Consider the following 24,356-nt stretch of genomic DNA (forward strand, 5'->3'; position numbering starts at 1 on the left):
ACTCCTAACATAGCCCTCTCCATAGCTCGCTGAGCGACTTTGAATTTGTGAACAAGGCTGTTTGTGAGTGTCCACGTTTCAGCACCATAGGTGAGGACGGGAAGGACACACTGGTTAAAGACTTTTGTTTTCAGGCACTGAGGAATTGACGATGAGAAGACTCAATTTCCCAAACTGCCCAACCTAGTCGAATTCTTCTGTTGGCTTCCACGTCAAAATTGTTTCTACGTAATCTAAATATATAAAAGGATTGACTGACTGATCTATCAACGCACAGCTCAAACTACTGGACGGATCGGGCTGAAATTTGGCATGCAGAATGCAGATAGCTATTATGACGTAGGCATCCGCTAAGAAAGAATTTTTGAACATGCAACCCCTAAAGGGTGAAATACGGGTCTGAAAGTGTAGTCCATGCGGACGAAGTCGCGGGCATAAGCTAGTTCGTAATAATATAATGGCTTTACTATAAAAAGTTCATGCCAATTATCACAATCGCCATTCGCCACTCTTGTGCATGATAGATGGCGTTGTATGCTTTAATATTGCGCTAAAGTTCTGAAGCTAAATAAATATAAAAATGTGGAAATCTCGCTAGTCTCAATTATATACTATCTCTATGGATTTAATCTTGGATGAATGATTACCCCCTATGGATTTAATTGTTCCTATAATTTTTGGAACGGAGACCAGTCCAGTAATTAGTTTCTGCTGTGCGTTGATAGATCAGTCAGTCACCTTTTCCTTTTATATACCTAGGGTATCGCTAGCAAAAACTTAGCGTTATTGTTATACTACCTAAACACAATCCGATACCAATAACCATTTGCCCCATTTTGTGATTTAGTAATTTTCAAACTCGCATTGTATAGCATGCAAAATTCGGGTCAATGCCCCGTCTACAACGCTACATTGACTCCAAGTGGCCTACTTAAAAAACGTCCAGTGAACTCTTGCGTCAGTCAGATGTTTTATTTGCAGATGTTTTATCCGTTTGATGCTTGCGACACTCTTTCGGCCATTTGAATATTCCATTGAGTCATTTCTTATGTGCCAAATCTTTTTGCAAATAAAGATATTATTTATTTATTTTAAAGGAAGTAGTCTCTGTTTAAATTAATTTCGTTTCCTCTCGGGTCACAGTTGAAAATCTGAGTCCTGCATCTTATGTGTGTTAACGCATATGATGCAAGACATTATGCTGAGCTGTACACCCATTTGGGGTGGTGTCACAGATGAAAATGTTACATTTGTACTTTGTTTCTATCTGTGACATCAACCACAAATAAATGCATTTTCTTTCTTTTTCCTCGTTTCTAATACGCACTACTGCAATATGGAATTCCTTTCCAGCATCCGTTTTCCCTACAGACTAGAGAAATTCACCCTGCTATCTATATAATACTCGATGATGCCCGCGACTTCGTCCGCGTGGACTTTGATTTTCCGGGATAAAAGCCTATGTCCTTCCCCGTGACGCAAGCTATCTTTGTACTAAATTATGTCAAAATCGGTTTAACGGATGGGCCGTGAAAGACAAGCAGACAGACAGACACACTTTCGCATTTAAAATATTAGTATGGATTGGTACCTACCGTCCACGCGGACGAAGTCGCGAGCATAAGCTAGTTGAATCATATGGCCAAGGTAATTGTAAGAGAGGAATATAAAGTAGGTTTTTTTACTGTAGCTACTTTATTTTTATAATAAAGGAAAACAATATTATTTTTTGCAAGACCTTAGCTTTTAGACCCATAATAATGGAATTACTCGCATAATAAGTGGACAAAAGTACTTACTCTAAACATTGACACTAAATATCTGATATCTTACTCGAAAATGTAATCAACTACCTGCTATATTAAGCTAACATCAATTATAATGCGCCGAAACAAATACAGTAGAAACTCGATCATCCGGCCCTCGGTTATACGGATTCGCGACTATCCGGACTACCAACCGAAAACTATTCGGCCAAGTGCGAGTCAGACTCGCGCAGACTCGGGTATTTTTTCCGCCATTTTGTACGATAAATCAAAAACAATTATGCATAAAAATCTGTTTTAGAATATACAGGCAAAACCTATTCATTTGATATCCCACTTGGTATAGTTATCTTACTTGAAAATACTATTATAGTGAACTACATAACCCGCAATTTATCCCCACAATAATATGCACAAAACCCTCTTTTCTTCATACATTCGATTATCCGGATTTTCGATTATCCGAATCCCTAACGACAACAATTAGTCCGGTTAATCGAGTTTCCACTGTACTATATAAGAATATTAGGTGTATGACTGCACATTATATAATTTCATAGCCTAATATTCAGATAAAAACAGATCTCAGTGGGGCCTGCGTGTTTTGTCTGTAGTCTATGACACGTGCAAACTGCCATGTTCCAACTTCAGACTGGACTACTTGTTTTGTGTACTGTAGTACAATTTTAATGTAACTCTGGAAAATATTAAATAATTATCTAAATATAAAAAATATAACCTCTAATTTTAACTATATAAGGAATAGAAATCTTTTATGTTTTAAGTCTTAAATTTTATCTAAACATACTTTTTTACTTATATAATATAAAAATCTACAATGGTTCTATTATAAATCATGATTGATTTACCATTGTATTAGGTACATTATTAAGTATATACTTTATACATAATATACCTAATAATAATTAATGTAAAAATCTTATTTACTTACTTACTTTAGCAAAAAAAAAGGATGATGCTTATCAGTTTACTAATTCTAAATTAAAGGTTTTAGAATTCCATTAAACTTTCAACACATAACTTAAAAACTTACCCTAGACTGAATACAATATTAATTTTTAAACATGATTCTTATAATTTTTCTATATTAATATACTTATATTATATTATTAAAATTATTAATATACTTACAGTACGATTCAAACGTAAATGCGTGCCTGAAGTTTGCGCACGACATTGCGCAGAACACACATTTTGGGTGTCCAAAGTCACCCGAGGTAGCGGGGAGGGTAATAGCGCACGTCACGCTCCTACATTCCCGCCAGTTCTTTGATGCATCTCTCTCTCGCTATACGTGTCTTGTTTGTTTGTACAGTTGAGTTGAGAAGTTACTTTGTTTAAGCTTGCTTATGCTGAGGTGGAACCTACCGTCGCCCGTTAAGTGATTTAGTTCTAGAGTCTACCATGCGCAAGATCGCAAAGCTAACTTCACGCAGACGCATTTAAGTTTGTATCGTACTTAAGCGCAAACTATAGAATAAAGTCCAGTTTAGAGAACCTCAGTTTTTCTTGCACATATAAATAGAGAAGCATAATGAAGAGCTTCACTATTTACATGAAATACGTTCCTCAAATATCTTCAGAATTCTGCAACGTGATGAGGCCTTGGTACTCCATCTCTTTGTACATGACGTCTTGGTTCAGGGTGTGCAAGATGTCTTGGAAGCGCTGCCGCAGAGCTACATTCTCCATTCCCGCAATTTCATGCTGCGTTCTTTGCCGCCGTTGTTTGAGTTCTTCCAACTCTGTCCGCAGTTGTTCGATCCTCAGAGACATGTTATCCTTGGACATGTCGCGAGACAGATAGTCCACATCTTCTTCTGATGACAAACCTCCACTTCGAGTCACAGTTGAAGTGACAGTTGAAGAGCGCCGTTTGTTAGATTTCTTCTTAGGTGTTGGCTGAGCATGAAACATCTGAGATTCAAACTGTATAGGATAAGTATCTCGCTTGTGTATGTCACTCATTCCGATCATGGAGCTGGTGTCTGACAGACGGCTGTCGTAAGGCGACATGTGGCTCCCTTCCATCTCACGTGCCATAGGATCTTCCTCAACATCACTGTCGCTCACCGCACCACCAAATATGTCAACAACATTGGATGAGGAGTCTCGGTTTGATACATCAGGTTTAGAATCTCTCTCCTTTTTGTTGCCGCGCTCAGCCTTAGTTTTCTTCTCAGGTTTGGTCGGAGCTGTCTGCATGGCTTCCGATTTTGCGTGCGGCTCATCTTCTTCCTTGATCACTTCCCACTGCAACTGACAAGCCTCATTGTCGGCGCGCAGCAATCTCTTTACCTCCTTCTCTATTTCAGGGGCCTCCACGTACTTTTTCTTTAAAGTTTTCCTGAAGCGGCGTTTTCTAACATTCTTAGTCGGTGGAGTGATACCATGCGGCCATAGGAACTTTTTGTCGACCTTGTAAGGGTCTTTCTTCTTATGCTTGGGAGCCTCCTCCTCCGATGGCGTCTGGTCCGGCTCATTTTTGCAGATCATCATTTGGCAGATGTCTGCAGTCTTATAGAAGCTCTTGTTGTCTATGGTCTTCAGGGACTCGACGATGGTAGGTAGATCAATGATCTTCGCATGCATCAACCAGTGGTCCAACCGCACCTCGCCATTCCTCATGTCATTCTCTATTTGAATCGTTAGACGGTTCTTCAAGCTATCGCCGGACTTCAGAAGGTTCCTGAGTACTTTAGCAGGCTCCTCTGGCAAGCGAAGTACGAACTGTGACTCCAACTCTGCAGGATATTCGGGTTCTCGCTTATCTTTATTCATCTTGGAATCGCTGTTGGTGAACAGAACTGCAATTTCGAGTGGCTTTTTACAGTTATCGAGTGAATGTTATTACGATAACGGATTTTGTTTCTCTTGATTTACAATTATTAGGTATAACGCGTAAAATTTAACTTATTCACATATTTTCAATATGTTAAAAGTACGATCAGTCGAATTTTATAAAAACGTTTTGACATTAGCTAATGTCAGATACCATTACCATGACCGTTACCAATTACCCTACCTTGGATGAATAATATAAAACTAGTAAATAATTACTCAAATAAAATAAGAACCTAGAGACTAAGAGGTACACCACCGTGATTTATTATTCTAGGGTGTAGACTGAAATCTGCTGAAATCCAACTTTGGTTGATTCATCCAAGGTGCCTTTGGTTATGATATGGTTGGTTTTGAATGGTGTATTCGGCTTGGATGAATTTCGGGCTTTTAATATGTACTTTTGACATGACCTAGTAACTATATAGTGATCTGTGGACATGACAGTCTGTCAGATTATAGGGATAGTATTCGTCGGTAGACGTCAAAAACTTTTATTTGGTCGGTGGCATATATTCAATGTACTCTGTGGTCGGTGGCACAGAGTACTTTGTAATATGTCGGTGGTCAAAAACAGAAGGAGTGAAGAATCAACGTATTTCATGATAAAAATAATTAGAATTTATTAATTTGTATATACTATTTGCTAATAATATCATACAAATATTAAATACAATTGTGTTTTCGGATACGTTGACGAAACTATCAATATATTATAATCCGTCGGACCGGTGTGGACGTGGACAAGTACATCTCCAGAACAGTGTTTATATTCGGGCGTTGGTGTCTTTTATTTCTGGTCGGTGGTTGGTATTGAAAAATGGATTTTAAAATGCATGAGTATTCACACGCGGTGGTGGGTAAGATGGTACCAGAGCTTCGCATCACGGATAAAGCTGACTTGAACGATGCTCGGAGGCAGTACGATAACTATTTGAGGCTGCTCCGGGAACTGAATCTGGAACTGATAGAGATTGAGACGGACGCATTTTTCCCTGAGAACATCGTGTTCGAGGACTTGGCTATCGTGTGCCACGGCATCGTTCTGATCCCGCACCCGATATCAGCTACGGAAGAAATCATTGTAAGTACAAGATCTAGCTTACCTTTATTACCTTACTAGCTGATGCCCGCGACCTCGTCCACGTAGAATTAGAAGAACTACATGTACTACACTATGATCGGTTACCAATATTATCTCGTATTGCTCCCTCATACTGCAAAGAACATGCTTTGCATAGCGAGTTCAAAAAGATCAATTCCATTCAATTCAATTGCAAGATTGCAAGATTCAATACTAACTTGGCCTTCTGTAATTCCCTTCCTAAACAGCTAAAATCTCGCCTTGCTGTTGTTTCATTGAGTTAGATGCTCAGACAATTAATTGAAACAAACACAGGTTAATTACAGGTCAAATGGTAATTCTGAGGAAATTAGGTCATTCAAGCTCAGTATATTCAGCGTTCGAACATCTTTAACGTACGTTACGACGTGAGTGTGTTCCAGCAGTGTCAACACCAACCGCAGAGCAAATCATCTCCCAGTTGGAGCCTGTGCGAGCGAAACGGACAGATAACTCGACGACTCAGTTTAAAATGCGTCGACTATAGTGGGCATATATATTCATAGGCACTACACAAGGGCAAAGTGTGAATGTGTTTCGCTAGCTCTGCAAAAATTAAAGTTTTAAACCCAGTGTTTCAAGAACCCCCTTTCAATTGTGTGATAATTGGCAAGAGGTCACCTCTTGCCAATTATCACACAATAACTCACAACCTTCAAAAATATTACACAATTTTTGAACTTTACTGTCTTTGTTGTAGATGGTAGCCCTCAAAAAAGTGTTTAAGGACCTCGGCCAAACAATCATAGAAGTGAATGATCCTGAAGCGAAGCTCGCTGGCTCAGACGTGCTGTTCACTGGTAAGAGTCCCATGGATTCTGAGAAGAGTCCCATGCTCAGTAGTGAGCCGGTGATCATGATGATGAATCTGCTAGGTTCTGTAGTTGTGACTTGTAAACTAATGAAATGAATTGAATTTATTCATTTGATGTAGGACAGCATGTGCCACTTATGATATATCAAGACTCTTCCGCTGGTTCGAAAAGCAGATTCTATTGAGAAGAGCCGGCAAGAAATTCAGCGGTTGCTCTTTAAAGAAAAAAGTTATAATTGTGGGCTACTGAATGCAAAACCGATTCCATGCTACAGTGTCATTTAGAAATTCATCAGAGACAATACACAGAGTTTGAATTTCTGCAATGGCAAACACTAAGAAATTTTTCGGAATAAAAAATTATAAAAGGATTAAAAAGCTAAGGACTGTAGAATATTACCTTATGGTTCCAGGCCGGGAATTCTTCGTGGGCATTTCTGAGACGACCAACGAAGCAGGCGCCAGTGCTGTTGCAGAGACCTTCCCTGAGTTTCCTTGCACACCTATTAAGGTAAGATTGTGCCGAATTGCCTTCCCAGCCGATGATGAGAGTGTATCCAAACACTAATTTTTATGGATATAATTTGGAAAATAATGGACTTTCTTACAAACTTTCATCCCCAAATTAAGCCTATTGGGGGGTATTTCATAAAACCCTTTCTTAGTGAGTGGTTTTGTCATAAATGAACCGTACTATCCAAATTTTAAGTTTCTAACTCCAGCGGCTTAAGCTGTGGCCTATGTCTAAATTGGATTTGTTAAACATTCTCCATCTTTTTTTTAAAATTACCAATTTAAAAAAAAAGAGTTCTCATAGGATTTTAAAAACGTAATCGTACGGACTCTTTCCCTTATACACACGTACAAATTTTCGCCTTTATTATATTAGTGTGACTAGCTTATGCTCGCGACTTCGTCCGCGTGGACTATACAAATTTCAAACCCCCTATTTCACCCCCTTAGGGGTAGAATTTTCAAAAATCCTTTCTTAGCGGATGCCTACGTCATAATAGCTATCTGCATGCCAAATTTTAGCCCGATCCGTTCAGTAGTTTGAGCTGTGCGTTGACAGATCAGTCAGTCAGTCACCTTTTCCTTTTATATATTTAGATTTGTTCCAGGTCGCCAAAGGAGTGAGGCACTTGAAGCGCTATATAAGCGTGGCCGGGCCAGACGTGCTCTGCGTGTCGGCCAGCAAGGAGGCCAAGGAGATGCTGCGACGGATCGAGAGCGGCGCCAGCTTCACTTACCAGACCCTCACTGTGCCCGAGAACGGCGCTGCCAACTGTCTGTACGTGAACGGCACGCTCATACACCGCGCCATCGAGGAGATACCGCAGTCTTTCAAGGTGAGCCGTTGTTCAACAGTTCTTCTTCTTCTTTGGGGCTATACAGGTCCTTGCTATCCCTGAATCACTGCGACCGTCTCCGATCTATTGTTTGCCTCCACTTCACACTTCCTTCTCAAATCCTGTGGCCGCCAGATGCAGCAGCACAGTTAAATTAAATTTATTGGATATTATTACATATTAAATTACATATAAGGAACACAAAAAAAAAAACTTATAATACAGATAAAAAACAAGTAATAATTAAGTAGACCTAGGTCTAGTAGACGTATGCACCCCCTGCACTAGTAAACACTGTATTACAGTGGGTTGCCTTCTCCATTTCTAAAAACTTGAACAAATGTTATTACAGCAGCACAGTGTTCAACAGTTGCAATATTAGAATGGAAGGTCTATGCCAGGGGTCTTACGGACATCTGCCAATGCGGAACAATTTAGCATTGATTCAGACATCAGCATCTGCATCCGTATCCGCAACAATTAATGCGGAGCTTTTACGGATGCGGATTCATATTTGCAACAAGTAACAACTTGCAAAGAAAGTGGGCGGAGCCAGAGTGGCGCGTGCCGTCGCGCGTTTGCTAGTTGATATCTTCGGTTGCTAATTGACCAATCACAAATGAAGCTATGATACCGAATTGAATTTCGAATGTTTTTTTGAATGGGATGGGATTATATTATAACAAAGAAGGCCCTATACTAACTTTTTTTCTATTGTCTATTGATTTTTAACAATAGCCGATATCTGTATCCCAGATGCAAACTATGTCTGTACAAAATAGATGATGCCCACGATTTCGTCCACGTCAATTTAGGTTTGGTAAAACCCGGCCCGTGCTCTTTGATATTCCGGGACTAAAATTAGCCTCCAGTTTGAAAAAGAAAACAGCCTTCATAACCTCTTTGATTACATTAATAAATATCAAGTGTACCTAAAAACTCCAAATTCATGTTGTGTGCATTTAAAGAATCTCTTTACCAGTATGAAACTGTCCAACAGTTTCTAATGGAAATAGCTGGTGTTTGGACAGAAAAGTACCAGATTACTTTTTTTAAAATAACAAATGTAATTTCTGAGTAAGTGAGAGAAATGTACATGGAACGCCCTTCCAGTATTAGTTTTCCCCTCCAATTTTAATATGTGTACCTTCAAGTCTAGAGGGAAGGCAAGCGCGCTCCCATCTGAGGTTGCATCATCACTTGCCAGTAGGTCTGATTCCAGTCAAGCGCATTTTAAAAACATTTTTGCGGACCCAATTTAAACCAGGCACATTTCCCTATTGCAGGTGTTCTGTGAGAAGATAGACTTTGCTCGTCGGTCCATCTGCTTCACAGCACTAGCCCGCGTCTCCACTGGCCTCACTGCGTGCTGCCTACTGGTGAGGAAAGCCTAAACTGACCTACCGACCTACTGGTATAATGCCGTGTATACAACGGTAAATTTTACTCACACAAGTAGCTTAACTTACGATAAATTTACTAATGTAAGCACTCTTATAAGTACATTTACCTTAGTAAATTTGTTATCAATTAATTACTTAAGCTACGAGTACTTACCTGAGTAAAACTTACAGGTGTAATTTGCGGCCTAACAATATGGCACTCAATGACTACAATCATGTTATATACTTGGCGTCACCAAAAAAGAGCTCTAGACCAGGTACCAGTCCTGAAATAAACGAAAATTGGAATCAGATCTGGTTTGTGATCTTGGAACTGTTAGATGGTTCCAAAAAACAGTACAGTACGTGGTAGAAAATAATGTACATCGACCTTTAGAAAGATATAGCAGATTTGTACAGCATTGTCTCCGTCGTTGAGACCGACAAAACTTCATATAGGTATGAGTGACAAAGACAACGCTCTGCAAAGCAGAAATGTCAGCCGATGTACATTATTTTCTGCCGCGTACTGTAATGGCTGTACATTCCATTCCAATTTCCATGCCAAATCACGCCAGAATAAGAAACGAAAGTAACATAAATAACATGAAGTAAGTAACCAATGCTATGCTACACGCTATGACAATTGCAGGGAAAACTGCCATGTCCCTTCCAGGTTAGCCCGCTTACGTTTAGACTGCATCATCACTTACCACCAGGTGCGATTGCAGTCAAGGGCTAACTTAAGTCTGAATAAAAAAAAGGTAGGTTTACATAATTTCAGTTTCTGGTTTCTTTGCTGTTTCTTTTATCGGAACTCTTACAAGTGTTACATTAAAAAAATCGGTCAAGTGCGAGTCGGACTCGCACACGAAGGGTTCCGTACCGTCGTACAAGGTATACCTAACACTTTTATGTAGATCACAGCAAGTTAGTGACGGACTGCGCCATCTAGATGTAATTTAGTAAATTAATTTTTTCGCGAACAATTTTAAAAATTTTAATGATGTAACCACAAATTAACGGTTTTCGGATTTTTTCCTTTACTTGTGCTGTAAGACTTTCCTATCTGCTAAATTTCATTATACTAGGTCTATGGGAAGTACCTTATAGGTATACTATATTGGCAGACACACAGACAGACAGCAAAGTGAACTTATAAGGGTTCTTTTTTTCATTTTGAGGCACGGAACCCTAAAAACCAGTGAGAGAAACCAAAGGAGATTGATTTAGTTGCTGAAACATTATGTATGGTGGGATGCTTCGGCCGTGGCTAGCTACCAACCTACGAGTCGAGTCCTCTAGATCTCTTTTTTTCTGAAGCCAACTGTACTTCGCTATCGTGATGCGATACTGGGTAATATGTACATATTCTTTTTGTGTGTGTACCATTGTTATTTATTTATTTATTTGACTTCAGGCAAAACTGCGATATATTAATAAAATTGTTATTTGAATAATGATTAAAGTTAATTGTTTTTACTTGTAAATAAATTTTTCGTCGGATCAACAAAATGCGACAAGGCAGCATGCTATGACAAATGTAAACATTAATTTAGCGGCCCTATAAGCTGCATGCGGTACTACTTTAAAACGAGATAATTTCGTGCTGTAGGAATGCCAACGAAACGCCAACGATTATTATTGCTACATTATACCATTATTGATCGAATCACGCGTGTTTGTCTCTATGTCGCACTCTGGCGTCAAAAAAAGCTCCATTTCGCACAAAATAAAGATCTATTTTCTGTGACATTATATTAAAGAAAATGCGTATGTTATGTCTTAGCCTTTGGCTCATGTGGGAACGGGTGCGTTCTGCGGGGCGGCCAGCGTGTAGAACAAACTCTTAATATTTGCAAGAAATTGAAAGGAAGACGCGTTCTAATCGAGTGCGGGTGCCGAGCGGCATTGCACCCGCTGGTCGCCCCGCACGACGCCCCCGCTCTCACCTGGGTCGCAGACTTAGAGAATGTTAATATGTTGTTAAGTTTAACGCACAATTATTTAATGCTTTTATCATTAGTTCTAAGTTTTATATTTTATACACAGTCCTTTAAAGGGCTAAGTACAACGCACACTTATAAAGTGGGGTGGTTTAATAATAACATAAATTCAGCTTTATTCGAGCTTTCTTGCTTTGGCATCGCATCACGAAAGTATATAACGAAAAGGCTAACTTTACACTGTGTTCAACAAATCCGCTATAAGTAAAGCTGCGAACGACATGAAGAAAATTTATTTTCTTTATTTTCCGCTCTAGCTTCACTTACGTACCTAAACAAGCTGAATTAAAAATATATACACTAAAAGCTTATGAAAAGAAAAAGACAATGGATTAAAATATACCTTTAGATTTTATATTATTTCCATTCGCTAAGTTCCAACAAATGCATTTAACGGTGAATGAATATTATATAGAAAATAATAAAACAGTCGAAGTAAAAATTTTATTTAAAGATTGTAAACAAAATTAAATTTCTTTATTGTGACTTGAATCATTTGGTTTCAAAAGTTAAATTACGTCCTTTTTTTACGAATTAATGACTGTTATACATTCATATATTCTTAAAATGAATAATGGATACGTAATAAGGAAATATTTCTTTATTTCGATTGTGGTTATTAAAGTCCATGACCTTATTCATTCCAATTTGTATTCATTTTAATTAATGTTAAAAATTATTGACTGATTTTATTTGAATTTATGTATAATTAATTATTTATTATTAATTTATATTATAATATAATTTTAGACTACTTTTGACGTACTATCTATTTTTTCTTAGCTGATTTAAAAAGTAAACATATCGCGTTTTAAGTTCGCTATTATTTCGTGCTGAGTACGTCTTATGCGCCATGGACAGTGCGTCCCTTACGCGTTTTTCGACATGATACTTTACCTTTTAAAGGCCTTATTCCACCTTCCTAAATATCACTGAATGGTAAAGTTGCCTAGTTTGACGGTTACTATACCATTTAGGACGTAGGATTTAGGAAGGTGGAATAAGCCGATAAGTATTTTAAGGAAAAATAGATTGTACATGGCTTGTTATGTCCGGTTCATATTATTCTAGCTTATTTTAACACTAGACTAGAGTCGTTGTATTACTCCAATAAAAAATACGGTGGTGTTTAGCTGGTATCCAGTAATCAACTAGCTTCAATAAACTGTTCACAATGTCAGTGGTAATCCATCGCCAGGTTGGATCTACAGTGGAATCCGTTTATAATGACATCAAAGGGAATTGATAAACACGTCGTACGTAAGGGGATTGGTAAGCGGACGTCATACAAAGCATTTTTGTGAAAATAATTTTTGTTTAAAGGTAAATGCTCATTTTAAAAGAGCATAGCATATTAAATAAAAATAAATATTGCACATAATACATGTGTGTGTTGTATTTAAATGCTTTACGACGCGTCGACGTTGAGATGACAGTTTTTTTTACATAGGATATCACCATCACTAAAAACAATCCGTGACCGTCAACTGATGAAAAACAAAAACAAACCACGTGCCAAACGTCGTTGGGAATCAACAAACATTGCTGAAGGTGTAAAGAATCATGTCGGTCATTATAAACGGACAAAATTTATTAAAAACTAGCTGACACGCCCCGGCTTCGCTGGGGTGGAGTTTAGAAAATTGAGGGGGAGGTTGAATTAAATTTTTCTCTCCGTAAAAACCATCCTCGTACTTCAAGGAATATTATAAAAAAAGAATTAGCGAAATCGGTTCAGCTGTTCTCGAGATTTGCGATGAGCAACACATTCAGTGATTCATTTTTATATTATAGAAGATAGATGGGTCATAATAAGCGACGTGTCACTGTAAGCGATGTCATTATATCCGACTTTGTTACAAACAATTTTATATGAAAACCAAACTTCGTTGTGTAATTACGTCATAATAGGCCGTTGGTCAATATAGGCGGAGTCATAATAAACGGATTCTACTGTATATTCTAGAATGCTATTGGAATAATGAACCGTTATTCGATCAAACTGAAACAAAAACAGTTTTTTTAATGAGACTAAAGTGTAATAGATGCATTCCCTTGGCCTGATATATGAGTCGTCTAGTTGCAAATCTAGATTGCATTTTTAAAAGACCTCCCGTTCGCACTTGCAGCCAAGCGCGTTTTGACGTTTGATAAACAGTTACTGATTTGACAAACACCGTATTGTATTGAATCGCTTTTATCGGGATTTGCAACTTAACGACTTGAATATAGAGCGTCCTTTGACTTTACTTAAATTGACTCTGTCTTAAGAAATACAGCGTTAAACGAGACAGATTTAGGGCACTAAATAAACCTGTCTCGTACGCACAACAGACGGAAACGTTTAAGTGCGGAAACCAGCCCCGAGTGAAGAAGAAACCTGTCTCGTTTCAACCGTGACTTAAATCTGAGCAAAGTTAAAGTACGCTGTGTAGATCTCAACATTAGTTCTAGACTGTCCAATTTACTCGTATGATATTTGTTATTAACTGACTTAAATAATAAACAAATCCTAGAAATCTTTGGGGAGAAACGCGTAAGCGACGGGCTTTGTCTGGCGCTTTAGACATTATAATGTTTGAATTTTCACTTGTATAATAATTTCATTGGCGAATCCGCACTGTGAACGTCTTATGCGCCGTATGCGTCTTTTACGCGTTTTGGTGGATAGCTACTTGTCTACCGTTTAGGTCTTTAGGTCATATATTATAACTGATATGTACAAAACGCATAATATCCTTGTACCTGTCGCATGATATACTTAGTCATTGTGGCTAATTCTCTTGTACATAATCGAATCTCTTAGACTTAAGACTAAACTAAAATAATAGGTCTAAATGTACTTGCTAACACTTTTATATTGTTTGGTGTAAAATCTGGTATTTGATTTGGACCTGTCGACTTAGTTTGGTTTAGCTAACTGTATACAAAAGAACTAGCCACCTTGTCTCTATACATTGAAATCTGTATTGTATGATGCTTAAATAGGCATAAAGAAACCATAAAGTGGCGACTGACTATTATTTGAACTATTAGGGCGGATACACACTCATCCGATCCGAGCCTGTGAAAATACATTCCGAAGTAGTCATAGAACTATTTGTATGGTAGCTTACGCACTAGATCCGATTTCCGTCATCCGATGTCTCCCCATCATCCGTGAGAATATCCCGGATGTGCGTCGGATTCAATTCGGACATATGACGTAGACATGTCAAAGATGAACACTGAATAGCTTGAATTTGGATCAGAGATCGGATTAGTACGTAAGCAATATTTGCATTCGGTTCGTGTTTTTTATATCCGTATTTTCATGGATTCGGATCGGATGAGTGCTAAACCGCTCTTAGAGCGATCACGCACTTATCCGATCCGAATCCATGAAAATACGGATATAAAAAATATGTACGTTATAATGTGACATAAGCTACCATACAAATAGTTCTATGATTACTTCGGAACGTATTTTCATGGACTCGAATCGGATAAGGTCGTAACCGCTCTTAGTGTCCGACCGAATATTTGGATTGTTTTGACCTTTTGCATGATATATCAAAATAAATAAAAATCTCTTAAAATTTACAGGTAAAGCCTATAGTTATTATATAGTTTAATCTAATATAAGAATGATAAAAATTTATAATCCTCATTTACATGGGGAGAATTTCTTGCTCTTAATGTACTATTGTATTATTGATTTTAAATATAATTAGATATTTTGACGCCTTATGCGCCTTATGAGCGCGTATGCTCGAAGTGTTTTTTTTCAATTCGCTACACGTTAGTCCAATTGGATGATGTCGATTAATACGAGGTCATTTTGAAAGGGGGTCCTAACCCAAAAAGAAGTCATCGATCATCACTTACGGAACCCTTATAGGATCACTTTGTTGTCTGTCCGTCTGTCTGTCAAGAAACCTACAGGGTACTTTCCGTTGACCTAGAATCATGAAATTTGGCAGGCAGATGGGTCTTATAGCTGGCTTTAGGGGAAGAATCTGAAAACCGTGAATTTGTGGTCACATCACAAAAAAAATTAAATTGTGGTCATGAACTAAAAATTAGTATTTTCAACTTTCAAAGGGAGATAACTATATCAAGTGGGGTATCATATGAAAGGTCTTCACCTGTACATTCTAAAACAATTTTCTATTTATTTTTAGGTATAATAGTTTTTGATTTATCATGCAAAATGACGATAAAATACGATTGTAATACGGAACCCTCAGTGCGCGAGTCTGACTCGCACTTGGCCGGTTTTTATATGGGACGAAACTGTTTTACTGATCAGGTATTAGGGAAAGTGAAATTAAATGAAGAAAAAATTCTTCTGGTTCCCATAAAATTCATTCATTCATCATTCATTCATTTTGTTGAGTGATATTAGCATGAATACAGTCGCCTATTCTGGGTTAGGCGAACTCCCTTTGAAAAACGACCTTGAATTTTTGGGAATTAAAAAATAGAATTAATTGAAATTAAATTGAATTGAATTGAATAGTTATTTTATTGTAATGTATATTATTGTTAGAATCTGTGACCAAGAAGTACTAATTGGCGGAATTACATCTTGTTTTTATTTAATAGTGTGTCATTGTAAAGACTTTTATCTATTACTCAAAATATCTTAAAAAATACGTGAATATTCGTAATGTTTAACTTAATACAACATTTAATGCCAAGGTTGTAGGCTGAGAATTGAAATAGCTAAAACGAGACAGGTTTACGTAAGGACATAAATTTGTCTTGTTTTAAATGACCAAAGTCAAGACCTGGCAGGGGTTTGGAATTTTATAATTTCTAAATTTCTGGTCTGGTCTGGTGGGAGGCTTCGGCCGTGGCTAGTTACCACCCTACCGGCAAAGCCGTGCCGCCAAGCAATTTAGCGTTCCGGTACGATGCCGTGTAGAAACCAAAGGGGTATGGGTTTAATAAAAACTGCCATAACCCTTCCAGGTTAGCCCGCTATCATCTTAGACTGCATCATCACTTACCACCAGGTGAGATTGCAGTCAAGGGCTAACTTGTATCTGAATAAAAAAAAAATCGAAACTACGCTCTATAAACCTCAGTTTTTGGCCAAGTGTCCACTCGCAAACAACTTGCAGAAGTTTGCACTCTAGCAATCATTCACAGCAACTCGATTTCGGCAAGTTTTATATAGGTACTAAATTGACATTGATTTGGCAGTGACAGCGACATCTGCAAGAAAACATGTTACATCGACACTTGGTCTTAACCTTAACCTGCCTTTATATAAAAACTAACTGATGCCCGCGACTTCGTCCGCGTGGAATTAGGTTTTAAAAATCCCGTGTGAACTCTTTGATTTTCCGGGATATAAAGCCTATGTCACTCTCCAGGTCTTTATTTATACCCATGCAAAAAATCACGTCAATCCGTTGCACCGTTGTGACGTGATTGAAGGACAAACCAACAAACAACAAACAAACACACTTTCGCATTTATAATAAGGGTACTGATTATATACCTAGAACACTGCCTAGAACAGTTTTACAATAGCCAGAATACTTAGACAATAACCGCAACTTCTCCATGTAATCTTAAATATTCGCTAGAATCTTACCATGTCATTTCTTGTACAACTACAACAAAATTCAAAGCTTTATAAAAGTTTAAATTAAAAAAAATATAAGCTACAAAGTCATTTAATCGTCTCAAACCACTTTTATAATACAAAATATGTTATACCTAATCACCTGTCAATTTGCCTAAAAATCTTAGTTATTAGAAGCCGCCAAATAATAATAAAATTATTAATATTTATTATTCAGACTACAATTTTTTAGTATGTATCGTAATTTTCGATATGTATGTACGTACTACGTAATAATGTAGGTAGGTATAATACGCTATAGGTCGAGATGGCAATCGGGGAGGGAACGCCCCTCACACCTGTACATCCCCCACACTAACCCGGTGCGGGCGAGCGCGGGTGACGTACGGTTGTGCAGGACGTCCCCCCGCCTCATACCCCGATTGCCATCTCAATCTGTCGCGGACGTGCTCTTGTAAAGCATTCGATGAAAAAGCTTTACGCACCTTATATGCATTATAATGGGCACCCACAGGCTATATCCGTTTAGAGTTGAATAGTAAAAGAAGGAAACCTTATAGTTTCATCCAGTCTGTCTGTATGTATGTCATAGAATAAATTCTGTGACCTTGTTTTAAAATTTATTTAATAGCGTCGATACCTCTGTTTTTTACAATTTTCAACTAAATAATCATTGTCAACCATTTTAAATTATAAATCATATTATATTGTTTGTATAGTTTTAACTATACGGTACTTAGTTTACAATTATTTTAAAATGCAACTACATACTTAAATGGCTTATGTATTTTTTTACTAAATTTAAGTTTTATTATATATATATATATATATATATATATATATATATATATATATATATATATATATATACGTATTACCTATATAAATACTTCGTTTTTCCTTTAAGACATCCCTACTACGGACTGCATAGTCAATTTTATGATAATGTATTGGATAATAAGTGTCGTATAATTATAATAATAGAAAAATGTAACGATCTGCGCACACACATCGAACATAAACACGCAAATACGTTTAATTTCGTATGTTTTATAAGTTCTGAACCGTTTAAAATTATTGTCGAAATAAACCGTAGGGTGACGTGGGACAAGCGAAACTTCATGTGGATTTTCTGGGATTTTATTTAAAATATAACCTGTCTCGCTTATTCATATGAACATCAATATAGTGCCCGGCAAACAACTTGGTCCTGAATTAGCGTAGTGGGAGAAAAGTGACGAATCCGGGAAGCGTAAGTCGACATATTAACCAATAGAGTGCACTCGCGCCCGACTGATTAACCAATCGCGTACACACGCCATTCGCCAGCCAATCGTGTCAATGCTCAAGTTGTTTGCCGGGCTCTGTAAGTGATGCTCAGCTATCTACTTTCATCTGTTGTTTTACTTTTTGCGTGTTCGGACAGAAATATACACAATACACATTATAGTAGAGTGGCGTGTCGTGTCGTGGGTCTCTCTAACCCACCTTTAGTCACACTAAAAAGTCAAGTCAAGATATGGGCTTCTTTAGGCGATAAATGACAATTCAGATGATATGGGTCATATTCAACCTTATGCAATGCATTAATTAATTAATGCAAATGCGTTGAATATGAAGATGTAGGTCCCTCTTGAGTATGAATTTCAGTGTAAATGTATGAATCCGATATGTTCTGACGCGTTGGGTACAATACGACACGCCTATCTTTCTAATTTAGGTAATCCCAAAATTGCGGTGAGAAGTTTCGCTTTAATAAAAGCAATCCTAATGAAACAAAATTGAGTTGGTTTATTCGTGCTTACAAAAACGTACGTCCAAATTCGATGTGTTTGCGCGCACTCTGTCAGTATTGTCATTATTTTAAATATATTTTATGTGTAGCACAAATGCTTAGAGCTATCACGTTATTAACATCGCACTGAAATTTAATTAGTATTTCTTAAATCGGTGGTATTATTAATAATATTTATTGTTTAGAACTATTTACGTGCATTTACCTATTGTATTATTTTATAAATGGATTATATTTGGGAATATAGTAAGTGTAATAGAAAAGTAATTTTAGTGTTTTTATAGAAATTAAGCCAAACGTTTATAGGTGTATTGCTTGACTGGGACGACTCGTAGGGTAGAGAGTGGGTTGCAGAGCGGGGGGAAAGGAAACTTTTAAAAAGGAGGTTATGTATTCGACCCGTATGTCTGGCTGCGGTTATCTCAAAGACTAATTGCACCGATTTTGATATTTTTTTCACTTTCGTAATTTACATACTTTCAGGAAGGTTTCAGTAATAATACATCTAGCTATCATTCTATAAGAAGTAATACACAAATGTACACTTATGGCACCACGGAACAGAAAAAACAGTGGAAGTGCTAAGTAGGCGTGGCACGCGTGCCACAATTAAGCGTAGTTACGTAAAACTGATCCCAGTCGCGTTCTAACATCGCGTGGAGTTGGTAGTCTCGCGACAAATTCATATTGCCCTAGCAATGTTACTGTTCCGTTTTGGAGTGTAAAAATGATAGTAGGAGAAAAAATCTTAAAAATGGAGGTGTTTCGTATCATCGGTAAGTACGATTTTCATTGTTTTCTATAAAATCTTAATTTATTTCAATTTACTAATATTTAATAGAACGGTTAGTCAAAATCAAACCTTAAACAATTAAGATAAAGTTTATTTTGGATTGATTCTCTTCCGAAAGTACTTCGCTCCGTGTTCGCTACTCAAATAGTGATGTGGCCAAGTAGAATATTGAATTTATCGATTGATATCGATACAAGGATATAAATAAATAGTAACGCAATAATTATAATTTATTAATGAGTGAGACGTTGCATTGATCACTAAATAGACATCAGTAGTTCCTCTAACCTTCATTTAAAATATTTTTAGGTTTCCCAAAGATGCAAGCATCAAAGAGAAATGGATAGATGCAACGGTTAGAGTTAATTGGATGCCAACCAAATCAAGCATGATATGCTCTGAACATTTTTTTAGAAGTCGATTTTATAATATCAAATAAAGGATATAGATATACGAAACCTACTGCGCTTCCATCAATGAAAATCGTTAAGTCTTTTAATCAAATAACCTTGTTTTATTTTATTACTTTCAGTAAGTATTGAAAATACTTGATATTATAATACAAAACAACACACCTCTTAGTTATATTTTTGTATGAAGATTGACTGACTAAATATCAAATTTAATTCATAAACACACTAATTAATTTTTCTCCTATTCATTTTTATATAGGTACTAGATGATGCCCGCGACTTCGTCCGCGTGGATTTAGGTTTTTAAAAATCCTGTGGGAACTTTTCAACTTCCTATGTCCTTTCCCGGGATGCAAGCTATCTCTGTACCAAATTTCATCAAAAACGGTTGATCGGTTGAGCCGTGAAAAGCTAGCAGACAGACAGACAGACAGACAGACACACTTTCGCATTTATAATATTAGTACGGATTTATTCTCAAAATTTAATTTTGGTTTCAGCCACAAAATGATAAATGTGGTCACTCCAGGTTCTTCAAAAAGACAAAGTGATTCGGAGATTCCTGCGTCTAATCACGTTACCGATTTGATGAAGGCAATAGTCGAAAAATATATACATAAATGTTCGCATACACCATTTATTAAAATTAAAAATAAGACTTTCGAAACGCCAGTTTCTTAACAAATATGTTTTATTTCAAGGGCAATAAATAAAATTTATCTATTTTCATACGTTGCAGTATTTATTGTGCATACTTGTAAAAGGCATGCATACATACCAGCACTTTTATTCAATTTTATAATTACCTTTTTTAATTTTATTTTTGCGAATGAACAAAATAACGAGTATCTATCGATATCGATAGGTAATTCATTGAGCTACGTGGTGCAGCCTTAACTGAGGAGGAAAAAAAATCGACCGATCACGCAAATGTCAACCATATGTTTAAAGTAATTAAGTTTATAATTGCTACTACTTAGAATACCGCCATCTATGGTCAAGTAGCGGAATTAATTGGACAATTGAATCTAGTGTGACGTGAGTGTGACTATAGCTCGTAAATACGTTCTTCCGCTAAAGCAAAATAAATCTTATTTCTAGAGCGTCAGGGTTTATTTCCAAATCTGTGACGTAGGCTAGTTTTGACTAAACTTAAACGACAAATCAAATGATTTGTTTCTTTGTAGTGCAATATATGACTATCGGTATATTTGTATGAGTTTGGCGACAGCGGTTCCTATAGTAATTTTGGTGAATTGCACTTCCACTGTTCTTTCTGTTCCGTGTATGGCACCAACATTTTTGATATTAGGTAAACCGATTTCTCCGGGATTTATCAACCGAGTAGATTTTTTTTAATTAATAGAGGAAGTCCTTACTTCATGAGCCGTCTCAGTGAAATATATTATAATATAAGGTATTTATAACATAATATTATGTATGTGTTATGTGTCTATTATTTTTTAAGTCAAACGTAGACTAAATCAAATAAAAATATTTTTATTCGATTAAACTTTTACAAGTACTTTTCAATCGTCCAATGCATTTACCAAAGGCATTCCGAAGCAGTGGTGACGCATTTGCCGATAAAACATTATTGGAATAAAAATGGTTTTGATTTGATTTGACTGTTGATTTTCGTTTTCCGAATCTTTTTATTTTTAGAATGATAATATGTTCAATAGATGTTTCTGGCTAAAAACACATTAACACATTATAATACATTAGGTAGTCATTATTGTATCACGTCGATACAATAATGACTACCTAATGTATTATATATATATAACTAAATTGTTTAAAATAAATGCATCCTAGCTAAAATAAATATCGTTTTACGTTCTCACTGACTTGTCAGCCGTCTGCGTTAGGCCTCATACAATCTCTTGATTTTATTATACATAAATATAATAATATAATACATCTGCGAAGCTCTCTTGTTAAAATGGAATCTCATTTCACGAACATAGGTATGTTCTGTTTATATGTTACTGTAAACTTCGTATTGTAACCTCAAAGGCGATACCTATTGTATTGTAGACTTACAATAAATATTATTATGAGTGGTATTGGTTTTGCTCTTATTTTTCACCCTGCATCAGTACCGCTTAGTAGACGCACAACTCTAAAAACTCCAAATTCTTGCTCTTCACTATTTATTCATAGCAACTTAAACTCAACTTTATCATCTTGACGTACGGTTGTAATTGGTATCTTGGAAATACGGTTTATGTTACGGCGATTACGCACTTCCATCATCCGAGTTCTATCCGTCATCCGTGAGAATACCAGCGGTTATCTACGACATATGTCATAAGCTACCATACAAAACAAAAACCGGTCAAGTGCGAGTCAGGCTCGCGCAACGAGGGTTCCGTATTACAGTCGTGTTTCTCAGACATTTTGCACGATAATTCAAAAACTATGATGCATAAAAATAAATAAAAATTTGGTTTAGAATGCACAGGTGAAGCCCTTTCATATGATGTATCCCACTTGATATAGTTATCTTACTTCGTAAATTGAAAATACTAATTATTAGTTCATGACCACAATTTAATTTGTTTTGTGTGATGTAACCACAAATTCACAATTTTCATTTTTTTTCCCTGAATGTCAGCTATAAGACCTACCTACCTGCCAAATTTCATGATTGTAGGTCAACGAGAAGTACCCTGTAGGTTTCTTGACAGACAGACAGACAACAAACAAAGTGATCCTATAAGGGTTCCGTTTTTCCTTTTGAGGTACGGAACCCTAAAAAGAAACGTATTTTCACGGACTCGGATCGGATGAGTGCGTAACCGCCGTTACGCTGCCTACAGATCCGCAGTTCCACTCCTTTCTATAAGTGTACGGTACGCTTAAATATTTCCATTTTCCATGTAACAAAATAACAAACGGTGAATAAACAGACGATTTGTCTGTCGAGGTCACTGGGAAAATATTAAAATGTGGTGTCTGAATTTTAGCTTAATTTGTACATTTTTATTGAATTATTCAAATGAGGGCCACGAGGGCAGCCGCTCGTATACCTACTCGCATAGTCCGATTTTTAATTCCGTGCAATTCTGACGTTTCTTAATGTTACCAGAGATAAAACTGTTTCCATAAAAATATTATAGCAAATTCAAATCCTTACTTCCATACTAATATTATAAATGCGAAAGAGTTTTTTTTTAATAGATATAGCGAGCAAACGAGCAGGCGGGTCACCTGATGTTAAGTGATTACCGCCGCCCATGAACATTTGCAGCACCAGAGGAGCCGCCGATGCGTTGCCGGCCTTTTAGGAGTTTGTTGGTCCGCCCCTTGAATAACCCCATGTTATAATCTAGTGGGAACACCGCCGATGGGAGTTGGTTCCACAGTTTGCACGTGCGTGGAAAGAAGGATCTGGCGCAGCGGACGGTCGAAGTGCACCAGACACCCAGATGGTGAGGGTGGAATTCCTTACGGTGGCGCGCGGTGCGGTTGTAGAAAAAGTGTGTCTGTCTGTCTGTCTGCTAGCTTTTCAAGGCCCAACCGTTCAACCGATTTTGATGAAATTTGGTACAGAGTTAGCTTATATCCCGGGGAAGGACATAGGCTACTTTTCATCCCAGAAAATTGATAATTTCCCACGGGATTTTTTAAAACTTGAATCCACGCGTACGAAGTCGCGGGCATCAGCTAGTAACATATAAAGTAAGTATGCTATGCAATTATAAGGATTTATAACAGCGTGAGTTTCTTAATTTCAAGTGACACTATTAAAATATGTCACTGACCACTGTCGAAACATTGTACCTATCGTGAATCAACAGACATGCAACACAAATTCGTGGTTTTCGGATTTATTTTTCCAAATTTCATGATTCTAGGTCTACGGGAAATATTCTATAGGTTTTATTGACAGACACGACGAGCAGACAGACAGACAGACAACAAAGTGATCCTATAAGGGTTCCTTTTTTCCTTTTGAGGAATTCTAAAAAAAGAAGTTTTCTGGAAAATTTTCTCTCTATCTGTACCTATATTCATCATCGCAGAAGGTCTTGACCCCTTTGCATTACCTCGTGCCGACGACCCGCTCTCAGTAGTGGGCCGGTGAAGGGTTAATGATGATGATGATGAATGACACTTTTGTCAGAAACAAATAGGTAATCGCACTTTGACGCCTAAATCTGGAAGGATATTTATGGTATTTGTATTTTTTTGTATTTATTTATTTATTAAAGAAGAATATTTGCAGGTTACAACAAGTTTGGTGCATTCATAAACTTTAAATAAGTTTTTCCGTACACCAGTGCCGTCGACAGTCGATAGGTACCTACACGTAACATTAATTTATTGTTATACTCAATACTTAACAGCTAACTAACAATTACTTTATATAAACTAACAACATTAAGTTAAATGTGGGTTATTTTAAACTTACTATACATTAAAAGGTGTTAACATAATTTAGCGAGTTTGTAAGTTCAACGGCGTTC

General features: G+C 37.0%; 2 protein-coding genes across 6 annotated transcripts in view; one reads left to right on the plus strand and one right to left on the minus strand.

Moving 5' to 3' along the window:
• Positions 1 to 1,686: 1,686 nt before the first annotated feature.
• On the minus strand, positions 1,687 to 4,891 carry LOC117995433 (transcription initiation factor TFIID subunit 7-like). The gene has a single exon (XM_034983454.2). It carries the CDS (start codon positions 4,566 to 4,568, stop codon positions 3,357 to 3,359), a length of 1,212 nt encoding a protein of 403 aa, XP_034839345.1. The 5' UTR covers positions 4,569 to 4,891; the 3' UTR covers positions 1,687 to 3,356.
• A 295-nt stretch (positions 4,892 to 5,186) lies between these two features.
• LOC117995436 (N(G),N(G)-dimethylarginine dimethylaminohydrolase 1) overlaps positions 5,187 to 24,356 on the plus strand; it is a 408,993-nt gene continuing 389,823 nt past the window's right edge. The window contains exons 1-7 of one of the 5 annotated variants that reach the window (XR_011238430.1): positions 5,187 to 5,712; positions 6,452 to 6,551; positions 6,979 to 7,076; positions 7,687 to 7,914; positions 9,201 to 19,451; positions 19,778 to 19,999; positions 20,382 to 20,612. Coding sequence is in view for 2 of the 5 variants with exons in the window: in XM_069508724.1 (XP_069364825.1) it covers positions 5,449 to 5,712; positions 6,452 to 6,551; positions 6,979 to 7,076; positions 7,687 to 7,914; positions 9,201 to 9,308 (798 nt within the window). In the remaining 3 variants the exon portion in view is untranslated. Of the gene's footprint in view, positions 5,713 to 6,451; positions 6,552 to 6,978; positions 7,077 to 7,686; positions 7,915 to 9,200; positions 20,613 to 24,356 lie in introns of those variants that run through there. The other 4 variants (XR_011238431.1, XR_011238429.1, XM_069508724.1 and 1 more) reach the window with 4 other exon arrangements.

This window comes from Maniola hyperantus, chromosome Z (genome assembly GCF_902806685.2).
Source record: "Maniola hyperantus chromosome Z, iAphHyp1.2, whole genome shotgun sequence".
Taxonomy (NCBI): domain Eukaryota; kingdom Metazoa; phylum Arthropoda; class Insecta; order Lepidoptera; family Nymphalidae; genus Maniola; species Maniola hyperantus.

Excerpts from the sequence above, each read along its gene's own strand:
- LOC117995433 (XM_034983454.2), bottom strand. The coding sequence starts at position 4,568 with ATGAATAAAGATAAGCGAGAACCCGAATATCCTGCAGAGTTGGAGTCA.